Consider the following 12,431-nt stretch of genomic DNA (forward strand, 5'->3'; position numbering starts at 1 on the left):
ATGTAACATCAGCCCTGGGGGGACACATTAACATGTAACACATCAGCCCTGGGGGGGACACATTAACATGTAACACATCAGCACTGGGGGACACATCAGCCCTGGGGGACACATTAACATGTAACACATCAGCCCTGGGGGGACACATTAACATGTAACACATCAGCCCTGGGGGGGACACATTAACATGTAACACAACCACAGCTATAATCAATACATACATACCATGCTACAGTCTCACATACTGAATATATTTATATCTGTCCATGTTGATGGTTAATACTAACGTTTTTGTTGTACAGTCTTCCTGTTGTCTATTGGTCCAGATTGAGAAGGGGCGTCGACATACGTCTCTCCATCCTGGGTACTCTCCAGGTAGTTGGACACACAGGGCTTCACCAGCGACTGGGGGTTTGTGTTGGAGAGGGGTTCTGTGGGCTGGGAGGAGCAGGGTCTGGCTGGGTCCTGGGTCTGGTTGTTAGAGGGTTTGGGTTTGAGCATGGCCTTCTGCATGGCTAGGATCTGACCCAGCTGGTCACAGCCCCCTGGTACCTTAGCCTTCCTGGCCACTCTCCTTGTCCCGGTGGCAAAGGGTGGTGGTGAGGAGGCAGAGGGGGATCGGGGAGTGTCCTGTTGATGTGTTGGGGAGAGTTGGGTCGCCGTGGTTGGGGTGGAAACTGGGGAAACTGGGGATACAGGGTCATCAATCACCAGGCGCTCGTCTTCTGAGTCTCCACCTGAGGATAACTGTTCCTCAGAGTCCTGTACAGAGCCAGGTTTCAGCTGATTGGCTGAAGGGACAGTAGCAGCCAATGATTGTTCAGCACAGCTCTGCTCTCTTAGCTCTCTCCCCTCGGTCTCTGAAACCACCTTCGTGTTTGTCCATAATAAGTTCACCTCTTCATCCTGAGTTCTGCTGGCCTTCGATACCTCTTTACCCAGGGTACCACTGTACTGTTTAGACTTGGTTTTAGGCTGACTGACCAAGTCTTTCTGTAGATGATGGGTCTTCAGCCTCTTGGGGGACTGAGTCGTTTCTCCAAACGTTTCTAAGTCTGTGAGATCAAATCCAAAGTCCAGACCAGAGGACTCAAACGAGGCCAGCCTCCTCTGGGAGCTCTCCTGTAGAGCACACACTGAGTTAGAAATCAACTTTACTCTAGCAAGGGAAACAATTACAAAACATCTGCTATGAAACCAAATTAAGGGTTAATATCAGGGGTCAGGGGTCAGGGTACAGACAGCTAGGAGGTGTAGGGTTAAGGTCAGGGTTAGGGTACAGACAGCTAGGAGGTGTAGGGTTAAGGTCAGGGTTAGGGTACAGACAGCTAGGAGGTGTAGGGTTAAGGTCAGGGTTAGGGTACAGACAGCTAGGAGGTGTAGGGTTAATATCAGGGTTAGGGGTCAGGGTACAGACAGCTAGGAGATGTAGGGTTAATATCAGGGGTTATGGGACAGACAGCTAGGAGATGTAGGGTTAAGGTCAGGGGTTAGGGTACAGACAGCTAGGAGGTGTAGGGTTAAGGTCAGGGGTTAGGGTACAGACAGCTAGGAGATGTAGGGTTAATATCAGGGGTTATGGGACAGACAGCTAGGAGATGTAGGGTTAAGGTTAGGGGTTAGGGTACAGACAGCTAGGAGATGTAGGGTTAAGGTCAGGGGTTATGGGACAGACAGCTAGGAGATGTAGGGTTAAGGTCAGGGTTAGGGTACAGACAGCTAGGAGATGTAGGGTTAAGGTCAGGGGTTAGGGTACAGACAGCTAGGAGGTGTAGGGTTAAGGTCAGGGGTTAGGGTACAGACAGCTAGGAGATGTAGGGTTAAGGTCAGGGGTTAGGGTACAGACAGCTAGGAGGTGTAGGGTTAAGGTCAGGGTTATGGGACAGGGTACAGACAGCTAGGAGATGTAGGGTTAAGGTCAGGGGTTAGGGTACAGACAGCTAGGAGGTGTAGGGTTAAGGTCAGGGGTTAGGGTACAGACAGCTAGGAGATGTAGGGTTAAGGTCAGGGGTTAGGGTACAGACAGCTAGGAGGTGTAGGGTTAAGGTCAGGGTTATGGGACAGGGTACAGACAGCTAGGAGATGTAGGGTTAAGGTCAGGGTTATGGGACAGGGTACAGACAGCTAGGAGGTGTAGGTTTAAGGTCAGGGGTTAGGGTACAGACAGCTAGGAGATGTAGGGTTAAGGTCAGGGGTTAGGGTACAGACAGCTAGGAGATGTAGGGTTAAGGTCAGACAGCTAGGAGATTTAAGGTCAGGGTTAGGGTACAGACAGCTAGGAGATTAAGGTCAGGGTTAAGGGGTTAGGTACAGGGGTTAGGGGGTACAGACAGCTAGGAGGTGTAGGGTTAAGGTCAGGGTTAGGGGTTAGGCTACAGACAGCTAGGAGATGTAGGGTTAAGGTCAGGGTTAGGGGTTAGGGTACAGACAGCTAGGAGATGTAGGGTTAAGGTCAGGGTTAGGGTACAGACAGCTAGGAGATGTAGGGTTAAGGTCAGGGGTTAGGGTACAGACAGCTAGGAGATGTAGGGTTAAGGTCAGGGGTTAGGGTACAGACAGCTAGGAGATGTAGGGTTAAGGTCAGGTCAGGGTTAGGGTACAGACAGCTAGGAGATGTAGGGTTAAGGTCAGGGGTTAGGGTACAGACAGCTAGGAGATGTAGGGTTAAGGTCAGGGTTAGGGTACAGACAGACAGCTAGGAGATGTAGGGTTAAGGTCAGGGTTAGGGTTTAGGGTACAGACAGCTAGGAGATGTGTTAGGGTTAAGGTCTAGGGATGTAGGGTTAAGGTTAGGGGTTAGGGTACAGACAGCTAGGAGATGTAGGGTTAAGGTCAGGGGTTAGGGGTACAGACAGCTAGGATGTAGGGTTAAGGTCAGGGTTAGGGGTTAGGGTACAGACAGCTAGGAGATTAGGGTTAAGGTCAGGGTTAGGGTTACAGACAGCTAGGAGGTGTAGGGTTAAGGTCAGGGTTAGGTACAGACAGCTAGGAGATGTAGGGTTAAGGTCAGGGTTAGGGGTTAGGGTACAGACAGCTAGGAGGTGTAGGGTTAAGGTCAGGGTTAGGGGTTAGGCTACAGACAGCTAGGAGATGTAGGGTTAAGGTCAGGGTTAGGGGTTAGGGTACAGACAGCTAGGAGAGGGTTAAGGTCAGGGTTAGGGTACAGACAGGGGAGATGTAGGGTTAAGGTCAGGGTTAGGGGTTAGGGTACAGACAGCTAGGAGATGTAGGGTTAAGGTCAGGGGGGGTTAGGGTACAGACAGCTAGGAGATGTAGGGTTAAGGTCAGGGGTTAGGGTACAGACAGCTAGGAGATGTAGGGTTAAGGTCAGGGTTAGGGTTAGGGTACAGACAGCTAGGAGATGTAGGGTTAAGGTCAGGGGTTAGGGTACAGACAGCTAGGAGGTGTAGGGTTAAGGTCAGGGTTAGGGTGACAGACAGCTAGGAGGTGTAGGGTTAAGGTCAGGGGTTAGGGACAGCTAGGAGGTTAGGGTACAGACAGCTAGGAGGTGTAGGGTTAAGGTCAGGGTTAGGATACAGACAGCTAGGAGATGTAGGGTTAAGGTTAGGGTTAGGGTACAGACAGCTAGGAGATGTAGGGTTAAGGTCAGGGGGGTTAGGAGATGGGACAGACAGCTAGGGTTAGATGGGTACAGACAGCTAGGGTTAAGGTCAGGGTTAGGGTACAGACAGCTAGGAGATGTAGGGTTAAGGTCAGGGGTTAGGGTACAGACAGCTAGGAGGTGTAGGGTTAAGGTCAGGGGTTAGGGTACAGACAGCTAGGAGATGTAGGGTTAAGGTCAGGGGTTAGGGTACAGACAGCTAGGAGGTGTAGGGTTAAGGTCAGGGTTATGGGACAGGGTACAGACAGCTAGGAGATGTAGGGTTAAGGTCAGGGGTTAGGGTACAGACAGCTAGGAGGTGTAGGGTTAAGGTCAGGGGTTAGGGGGGTTAGGAGATGTAGGGTTAAGGTCAGGGGTTAGGGTACAGACAGCTAGGAGGTGTAGGGTTAAGGTCAGGGTTATGGGACAGGGGGACAGACAGCTAGGAGATGTAGGGTTAAGGTCAGGGTTAGGAGGTGGGACAGGGTTACAGACAGCTAGGAGGTGTAGGTTTAAGGTCAGGGGTTAGGGTACAGACAGCTAGGAGATGTAGGGTTAAGGTCAGGGGTTAGGGTACAGACAGCTAGGAGATGTAGGGTTAAGGTCAGGGTTAGGGGTTAGGGTACAGACAGCTAGGAGATGTAGGGTTAAGGTCAGGGGTTAGGGTACAGACAGCTAGGAGGTGTAGGGTTAAGGTCAGGGTTAGGGGTTAGGCTACAGACAGCTAGGAGATGTAGGGTTAAGGTCAGGGTTAGGGAGATGTAGGGTTAAGGTCAGGGTTACAGACAGCTAGGAGATGTAGGGTTAAGGTCAGGGTTAGGGGTTAGGCTACAGACAGCTAGGAGATGTAGGGTTAAGGTCAGGGTTAGGGGTTAGGCTACAGACAGCTAGGAGATGTAGGGTTAAGGTCAGGGGTTAGGGTACAGACAGCTAGGAGATGTAGGGTTAAGGTCAGGGGTTAGGGTACAGACAGCTAGGAGATGTAGGGTTAAGGTTAGGGGTTAGGGTACAGACATCTAGGAGATGTAGGGTTAAGGTTAGGGGTTAGGGTACAGACAGCTAGGAGATGCAGGGTTAAGGTCAGGGGTTAGGGTGACAGACAGCTAGGAGGTGTAGGGTTAAGGTCAGGGGTTAGGGGTTAGGGTACAGACAGCTAGGAGATGTGGGGTTAAGGTCAGAGGTTAGGGTACAGACAGCTAGGAGGTGTAGGGTTAAGGTTAGGGGTTAGGGTACAGACAGCTAGGAGATGTAGGGTTAAGGTCAGGGTTAGGGTACAGACAGCTAGGAGATGTAGGGTTAAGGTCAGGGGTTAGGGTACAGACAGCTAGGAGATGTAGGGTTAAGGTCAGGGTTAGGGTACAGACAGCTAGGAGGTGTAGGGTTAAGGTCAGGGTTAGGGGTTAGGGTACAGACAGCTAGGAGATGTAGGGTTACGGTCAGGGTTAGGGTACAGACAGCTAGGAGATATAGGGTTAAGGTCAGGGTTAGGGGTTAGGCTACATACAGCTAGGAGATGTAGGGTTAAGGTCAGGGTTAGGGGTTAGGGTACAGACAGCTGGGAGATGCAGGGTTAAGGTCAGGGGTTAGGGTAAAGACAGCTAGGAGATGTAGGGTTAAGGTTAGGGGTTAGGGTACAGACAGCTAGGAGGTGTAGGGTTAAGGTCAGGGGTTAGGGTACAGACAGCTAGGAGATGTAGGGTTAAGGTCAGGGTTAGGGGTTAGGGTACAGACAGCTAGGAGATGTAGGGTTAAGGTCAGGGTTAGGGGTTAGGGTACAGACAGCTAGGAGGTGTAGGGTTAAGGTCAGGGTTAGGGTTTAGGGTACAGACAGCTAGGAGGTGTAGGGTTAAGGTCAGGGTTAGGGGTTAGGGTACAGACAGCTAGGAGGTATAGGGTTAAGGTCAGGGGTTAGGCTACAGACAGCTAGGAGGTGTAGGGTTAAGGTCAGGGTTAGGGGTTAGGGTACAGACAGCTAGGAGGTATAGGGTTAAGGTCAGGGGTTAGGCTACAGACAGCTAGGAGGTGTAGGGTTAAGGTCAGGGTTAGGGGTTAGGCTACAGACAGCTAGGAGATGTAGGGTTAAGGTCAGAGGTTAGGCTACAGACAGCTAGGAGATGCAGGGTTAAGGTCAGGGTTAGGGGTGGGGGTACAGACAGCTAGGAGATGTAGGGTTAAGGTCAGGGGTTAGGGTACAGACAGCTAGGAGATGTAGGGTTAAGGTCAGGGGTTAGGGTACAGACAGCTAGGAGATGTAGGGTTAAGGTTAGGGGTTAGGGTACAGACAGCTAGGAGATGCAGGGTTAAGGTCAGGGGTTAGGGTGACAGACAGCTAGGAGGTGTAGGGTTAAGGTCAGGGGTTAGGGTGACAGACAGCTAGGAGGTGTAGGGTTAAGGTCAGGGGTTAGGGGTTAGGGTACAGACAGCTAGGAGGTGTAGGGTTAAGGTCAGAGGTTAGGATACAGACAGCTAAGAGGTGTAGGGTTAAGGTTAGGGGTTAGGGTACAGACAGCTAGGAGATGTAGGGTTAAGGTCAGGGGTTATGGGACAGACAGCTAGGAGATGTAGGGTTAAGGTCAGGGTTAGGGTACAGACAGCTAGGAGATGTAGGGTTAAGGTCAGGGGTTAGGGTACAGACAGCTAGGAGGTGTAGGGTTAAGGTCAGGGGTTAGGGTACAGACAGCTAGGAGATGTAGGGTTAAGGTCAGGGGTTAGGGTACAGACAGCTAGGAGGTGTAGGGTTAAGGTCAGGGTTATGGGACAGGGTACAGACAGCTAGGAGATGTAGGGTTAAGGTCAGGGGTTAGGGTACAGACAGCTAGGAGGTGTAGGGTTAAGGTCAGGGGTTAGGGTACAGACAGCTAGGAGATGTAGGGTTAAGGTCAGGGGTTAGGGTACAGACAGCTAGGAGGTGTAGGGTTAAGGTCAGGGTTATGGGACAGGGTACAGACAGCTAGGAGATGTAGGGTTAAGGTCAGGGTTATGGGACAGGGTACAGACAGCTAGGAGGTGTAGGTTTAAGGTCAGGGGTTAGGGTACAGACAGCTAGGAGATGTAGGGTTAAGGTCAGGGGTTAGGGTACAGACAGCTAGGAGATGTAGGGTTAAGGTCAGGGTTAGGGGTTAGGGTACAGACAGCTAGGAGATGTAGGGTTAAGGTCAGGGGTTAGGGTACAGACAGCTAGGAGGTGTAGGGTTAAGGTCAGGGTTAGGGGTTAGGCTACAGACAGCTAGGAGATGTAGGGTTAAGGTCAGGGTTAGGGGTTAGGGTACAGACAGCTAGGAGATGTAGGGTTAAGGTCAGGGTTAGGGGTTAGGCTACAGACAGCTAGGAGATGTAGGGTTAAGGTCAGGGGTTAGGGTACAGACAGCTAGGAGATGTAGGGTTAAGGTCAGGGGTTAGGGTACAGACAGCTAGGAGATGTAGGGTTAAGGTTAGGGGTTAGGGTACAGACATCTAGGAGATGTAGGGTTAAGGTTAGGGGTTAGGGTACAGACAGCTAGGAGATGCAGGGTTAAGGTCAGGGGTTAGGGTGACAGACAGCTAGGAGGTGTAGGGTTAAGGTCAGGGGTTAGGGGTTAGGGTACAGACAGCTAGGAGATGTGGGGTTAAGGTCAGAGGTTAGGGTACAGACAGCTAGGAGGTGTAGGGTTAAGGTTAGGGGTTAGGGTACAGACAGCTAGGAGATGTAGGGTTAAGGTCAGGGTTAGGGTACAGACAGCTAGGAGATGTAGGGTTAAGGTCAGGGTTATGGGACAGGGTACAGACAGCTAGGAGATGTAGGGTTAAGGTCAGGGTTATGGGACAGGGTACAGACAGCTAGGAGATGTAGGGTTAAGGTCAGGGTTATGGGACAGGGTACAGACAGCTAGGAGGTGTAGGTTTAAGGTCAGGGGTTAGGGTACAGACAGCTAGGAGATGTAGGGTTAAGGTCAGGGGTTAGGGTACAGACAGCTAGGAGATGTAGGGTTAAGGTCAGGGTTAGGGGTTAGGGTACAGACAGCTAGGAGATGTAGGGTTAAGGTCAGGGGTTAGGGTACAGACAGCTAGGAGGTGTAGGGTTAAGGTCAGGGTTAGGGGTTAGGCTACAGACAGCTAGGAGATGTAGGGTTAAGGTCAGGGTTAGGGGTTAGGGTACAGACAGCTAGGAGATGTAGGGTTAAGGTCAGGGTTAGGGGTTAGGCTACAGACAGCTAGGAGATGTAGGGTTAAGGTCAGGGGTTAGGGTACAGACAGCTAGGAGATGTAGGGTTAAGGTCAGGGGTTAGGGTACAGACAGCTAGGAGATGTAGGGTTAAGGTTAGGGGTTAGGGTACAGACATCTAGGAGATGTAGGGTTAAGGTTAGGGGTTAGGGTACAGACAGCTAGGAGATGCAGGGTTAAGGTCAGGGGTTAGGGTGACAGACAGCTAGGAGGTGTAGGGTTAAGGTCAGGGTTAGGGGTTAGGGTACAGACAGCTAGGAGATGTGGGGTTAAGGTCAGAGGTTAGGGTACAGACAGCTAGGAGGTGTAGGGTTAAGGTTAGGGGTTAGGGTACAGACAGCTAGGAGATGTAGGGTTAAGGTCAGGGTTAGGGTACAGACAGCTAGGAGATGTAGGGTTAAGGTCAGGGGTTAGGGTACAGACAGCTAGGAGATGTAGGGTTAAGGTCAGGGTTAGGGTACAGACAGCTAGGAGGTGTAGGGTTAAGGTCAGGGTTAGGGGTTAGGGTACAGACAGCTAGGAGATGTAGGGTTACGGTCAGGGTTAGGGTACAGACAGCTAGGAGATATAGGGTTAAGGTCAGGGTTAGGGGTTAGGCTACATACAGCTAGGAGATGTAGGGTTAAGGTCAGGGTTAGGGGTTAGGGTACAGACAGCTGGGAGATGCAGGGTTAAGGTCAGGGGTTAGGGTAAAGACAGCTAGGAGATGTAGGGTTAACGTTAGGGGTTAGGGTACAGACAGCTAGGAGATGTAGGGTTAAGGTTAGGGGTTAGGGTAAAGACAGCTAGGAGATGTAGGGTTAAGGTTAGGGGTTAGGGTACAGACAGCTAGGAGGTGTAGGGTTAAGGTCAGGGGTTAGGGTACAGACAGCTAGGAGATGTAGGGTTAAGGTCAGGGTTAGGGGTTAGGGTACAGACAGCTAGGAGATGTAGGGTTAAGGTCAGGGTTAGGGGTTAGGGTACAGACAGCTAGGAGGTGTAGGGTTAAGGTCAGGGTTAGGGTTTAGGGTACAGACAGCTAGGAGGTGTAGGGTTAAGGTCAGGGTTAGGGGTTAGGGTACAGACAGCTAGGAGGTATAGGGTTAAGGTCAGGGGTTAGGCTACAGACAGCTAGGAGGTGTAGGGTTAAGGTCAGGGTTAGGGGTTAGGGTACAGACAGCTAGGAGGTATAGGGTTAAGGTCAGGGGTTAGGCTACAGACAGCTAGGAGGTGTAGGGTTAAGGTCAGGGTTAGGGGTTAGGCTACAGACAGCTAGGAGATGTAGGGTTAAGGTCAGAGGTTAGGCTACAGACAGCTAGGAGATGCAGGGTTAAGGTCAGGGTTAGGGGTGGGGGTACAGACAGCTAGGAGATGTAGGGTTAAGGTCAGGGGTTAGGGTACAGACAGCTAGGAGATGTAGGGTTAAGGTCAGGGGTTAGGGTACAGACAGCTAGGAGATGTAGGGTTAAGGTTAGGGGTTAGGGTACAGACAGCTAGGAGATGTAGGGTTAAGGTTAGGGGTTAGGGTACAGACAGCTAGGAGATGTAGGGTTAAGGTCAGGGTTAGGGTACAGACAGCTAGGAGATGTAGGGTTAAGGTCAGGGGTTAGGGGTTAGGGTACAGACAGCTAGGAGGTGTAGGGTTAAGGTCAGGGTTAGGGGTTAGGGTACAGACAGCTAGGAGGTGTAGGGTTAAGGTCAGGGGTTAGGGTACAGACAGCTAGGAGGTGTAGGGTTAAGGTCAGGGGTTAGGGTACAGACAGCTAGGAGGTGTAGGGTTAAGGTCAGGGTTAGGGGTTAGGCTACAGACAGCTAGGAGATTAGGGTTAAGGTCAGGGGTTAGGGTACAGACAGCTAGGAGGTGTAGGGTTAAGGTCAGGGTTAGGGGTTAGGGGTTAGGCTACAGACAGCTAGGAGATTAGGGTTAAGGTCAGGGTTAGGGGTTAGGGTACAGACAGCTAGGAGATGTAGGGTTAAGGTCAGGGTTAGGGGTTAGGCTACAGACAGCTAGGAGATTAGGGTTAAGGTCAGGGTTAGGGGTTAGGGTACAGACAGCTAGGAGATGTAGGGTTAAGGTCAGGGTTAGGGGTTAGGCTACAGACAGCTAGGAGATGTAGGGTTAAGGTCAGGGGTTAGGGTACAGACAGCTAGGAGATGCAGGGTTAAGGTCAGGGGTTAGGGTGACAGACAGCTAGGAGGTGTAGGGTTAAGGTCAGGGGTTAGGGGTTAGGCTACAGACAGCTAGGAGATGTAGGGTTAAGGTCAGGGGTTAGGGTACAGACAGCTAGGAGATGTAGGGTTAAGGTTAGGGGTTAGGGTGACAGACAGCTAGGAGGTGTAGGGTTAAGGTCAGGGGTTAGGGTACAGACAGCTAAGAGGTGCAGGGTTAAGGTCAGGTGTTAAGGTAACAGACAGCTAGGAGGTGTAGGGTTAAGGTTAGGGGTTAGGGTACAGACAGCTAGGAGATGCAGGGTTAAGGTCAGGGGTTAGGGTGACAGACAGCTAGGAGGTGTAGGGTTAAGGTCAGGGGTTAGGGTGACAGACAGCTAGGAGGTGTAGGGTTAAGGTCAGGGGTTAGGGGTTAGGGTACAGACAGCTAGGAGGTGTAGGGTTAAGGTCAGAGGTTAGGATACAGACAGCTAAGAGGTGTAGGGTTAAGGTTAGGGGTTAGGGTACAGACAGCTAGGAGATGTAGGGTTAAGGTCAGGGTTAGGGTACAGACAGCTAGGAGATGTAGGGTTAAGGTTAGGGGTTAGGGTACAGACAGCTAGGAGATGTAGGGTTAAGGTCAGGGGTTAGGGTACAGACAGCTAGGAGATGTAGGGTTAAGGTCAGGGGTTAGGGTACAGACAGCTAGGAGATGTAGGGTTAAGGTCAGGGGTTAGGGTACAGACAGCTAGGAGATGTAGGGTTAAGGTCAGGGGTTAGGGTACAGACAGCTAGGAGATGTAGGGTTAAGGTTAGGGGTTAGGGTACAGACAGCTAGGAGATGTAGGGTTAAGGTTAGGGGTTAGGGTACAGACAGCTAGGAGATGTAGGGTTAAGGTCAGGGTTAGGGGTTAGGGTACAGACAGCTAGGAGATGTAGGGTTAAGGTCAGGGGTTAGGGTACAGACAGCTAGGAGGTGTAGGGTTAAGGTCAGGGTTAGGGGTTAGGGTACAGACAGCTAGGAGGTGTAGGGTTAAGGTCAGGGGTTAGGGTACAGACAGCTAGGAGGTGTAGGGTTAAGGTCAGGGGTTAGGGTACAGACAGCTAGGAGGTGTAGGGTTAAGGTCAGGGTTAGGGGTTAGGCTACAGACAGCTAGGAGATTAGGGTTAAGGTCAGGGTTAGGGGTTAGGGTACAGACAGCTAGGAGATGTAGGGTTAAGGTCAGGGTTAGGGGTTAGGCTACAGACAGCTAGGAGATGTAGGGTTAAGGTCAGGGGTTAGGGTACAGACAGCTAGGAGATGCAGGGTTAAGGTCAGGGGTTAGGGTGACAGACAGCTAGGAGGTGTAGGGTTAAGGTCAGGGGTTAGGGGTTAGGCTACAGACAGCTAGGAGATGTAGGGTTAAGGTCAGGGGTTAGGGTACAGACAGCTAGGAGATGTAGGGTTAAGGTTAGGGGTTAGGGTACAGACAGCTAGGAGATGCAGGGTTAAGGTCAGGGGTTAGGGTGACAGACAGCTAGGAGGTGTAGGGTTAAGGTCAGGGGTTAGGGTACAGACAGCTAGGAGGTGTAGGGTTAAGGTCAGGGTTAGGGGTTAGGCTACAGACAGCTAGGAGATGTAGGGTTAAGGTCAGGGTTAGGGGTTAGGGTACAGACAGCTAGGAGATGTAGGGTTAAGGTCAGGGTTAGGGGTTAGGCTACAGACAGCTAGGAGATGTAGGGTTAAGGTCAGGGGTTAGGGTACAGACAGCTAGGAGATGTAGGGTTAAGGTCAGGGGTTAGGGTACAGACAGCTAGGAGATGCAGGGTTAAGGTCAGGGGTTAGGGTGACAGACAGCTAGGAGGTGTAGGGTTAAGGTCAGGGGTTAGGGGTTAGGCTACAGACAGCTAGGAGATGTAGGGTTAAGGTCAGGGGTTAGGGTACAGACAGCTAGGAGATGTAGGGTTAAGGTTAGGGGTTAGGGTACAGACAGCTAGGAGATGCAGGGTTAAGGTCAGGGGTTAGGGTGACAGACAGCTAGGAGGTGTAGGGTTAAGGTCAGGGGTTAGGGGTTAGGGTACAGACAGCTAGGAGGTGTAGGGTTAAGGTCAGAGGTTAGGATACAGACAGCTAGGAGGTGTAGGGTTAAGGTTAGGGGTTAGGGTACAGACAGCTAGGAGATGTAGGTTTAAGGTCAGGGTTAGGGTACAGACAGCTAGGAGATGTAGGGTTAAGGTCAGGGGTTAGGGTACAGACAGCTAGGAGATGTAGGGTTAAGGTCAGGGTTAGGGGTTAGGGTACAGACAGCTAGGAGATGTAGGGTTAAGGTCAGGGGTTAGGGTACAGACAGCTAGGAGATGTAGGGTTAAGGTCAGGGGTTAGGGTACAGACAGCTAGGAGATGTAGGGTTAAGGTCAGGGGTTAGGGTACAGACAGCTAGGAGATGTAGGGTTAAGGTCAGGGGTTAGGGTACAGACAGCTAGGAGATGTAGGGTTAAGGTCAGGGGTTAGGGTACAGACAG

General features: G+C 51.3%; 1 protein-coding gene across 1 annotated transcript in view; it reads right to left on the minus strand.

The window, feature by feature from the left end:
* ice2 (interactor of little elongator complex ELL subunit 2) overlaps nucleotides 1-12,431 on the minus strand; it is an 83,699-nt gene that overhangs the window by 32,947 nt on the left and 38,321 nt on the right. The window contains exon 9 of the mRNA XM_046352109.1: nucleotides 288-1,122. Within this exon, the coding sequence (XP_046208065.1) occupies nucleotides 288-1,122 (835 nt within the window). The remainder of the gene's footprint in view (nucleotides 1-287; nucleotides 1,123-12,431) is intronic.

Source organism: Oncorhynchus gorbuscha, linkage group LG06, assembly GCF_021184085.1.
Source record: "Oncorhynchus gorbuscha isolate QuinsamMale2020 ecotype Even-year linkage group LG06, OgorEven_v1.0, whole genome shotgun sequence".
Classification (NCBI taxonomy): domain Eukaryota; kingdom Metazoa; phylum Chordata; class Actinopteri; order Salmoniformes; family Salmonidae; genus Oncorhynchus; species Oncorhynchus gorbuscha.